We start from the raw sequence: 910 nt of genomic DNA on the forward strand, positions 1-910 counted from the left end.
TTGCGGATATTAAAGTCAGACAGTTGTAAACAGACAAAAGAATACTAATATGGTCCTAGTAAAATTTTCCTCATTGTACATTGAAAGGCGTTGGCAATCCTTAGCTTAATATAGTACAGAGATGAAGGATATACCTCCAATTGATTAAATTGTGACTGGATATAGAGATGAATCCTAACGTCTTTTGAATCATGGAACCCCCACCGGGGAAGCTTACCAGACAGCTTTATGTAATCTTTGATCTCATCTATGATATTTTAAATCGTTTCAGTATGCATTTGAGAGTCAGATAAAACTGCATGGCTTTGATCCAGCATCTTCTATTGTCCTCATCAACCCAAGGGAGGTAAGTCCACAAATTTTTGCTGACCTGTTGGTAGAAAATTTACCTAATTCCAAGTTTAACTCACTAAAGCGAGAGCGAGTATTCAATGTAAATTCCGTCACCTCAACTTAGATCTATTTTACTAGCTGTACTCTCTTCTTATCCAGGGGGAGACAACTTTAAGAACAGAGGATATCCTGGCCAAGATTGAAGAGGAAGGCCAGACAGTGGCTCTAATCTGTTTATCTGGTGTCCAGTATTACACAGGACAGTATTTTGATATCCCTACTATTACCAAAGCTGGTCATAAACAGGTAAATATAACTGTGGGAAATAGGAGGGAACGCTGGCGTCCAGTCAAAATTGGAATAAAAATGGGAAAAGTGATTTCATGGGGAAAGTTTTGCCAATGATTAATAGATACTGAGCTTACACAGTTAGATATAACAGGGGGAATTAGAAGGGAATACAGGGGGAAAACCTGTTCGATGGAAGGATGTAAAGGGAATAAGACTAAATAGTACTAAAATTAGAGGGAAAATTTACCAAAGGATGATAAGGGAAAAAGGACAGTATAAATGAAGA

The 910-nt window shown here is 37.7% G+C and overlaps 1 protein-coding gene across 1 annotated transcript in view; it reads left to right on the forward strand.

Moving 5' to 3' along the window:
• LOTGIDRAFT_173819 (hypothetical protein) overlaps nucleotides 1-910 on the forward strand; it is a gene marked incomplete at both ends in the record, with an annotated part of 29,555 nt that overhangs the window by 1,643 nt on the left and 27,002 nt on the right. The window contains 2 exons of the mRNA XM_009051889.1: nucleotides 272-346; nucleotides 493-639. Of these exons, the coding sequence (XP_009050137.1) occupies nucleotides 272-346; nucleotides 493-639 (222 nt within the window). The remainder of the gene's footprint in view (nucleotides 1-271; nucleotides 347-492; nucleotides 640-910) is intronic.

This window comes from Lottia gigantea, assembly GCF_000327385.1.
Source record: "Lottia gigantea unplaced genomic scaffold LOTGIsca_173, whole genome shotgun sequence".
NCBI lineage: Eukaryota > Metazoa > Mollusca > Gastropoda > Lottiidae > Lottia > Lottia gigantea.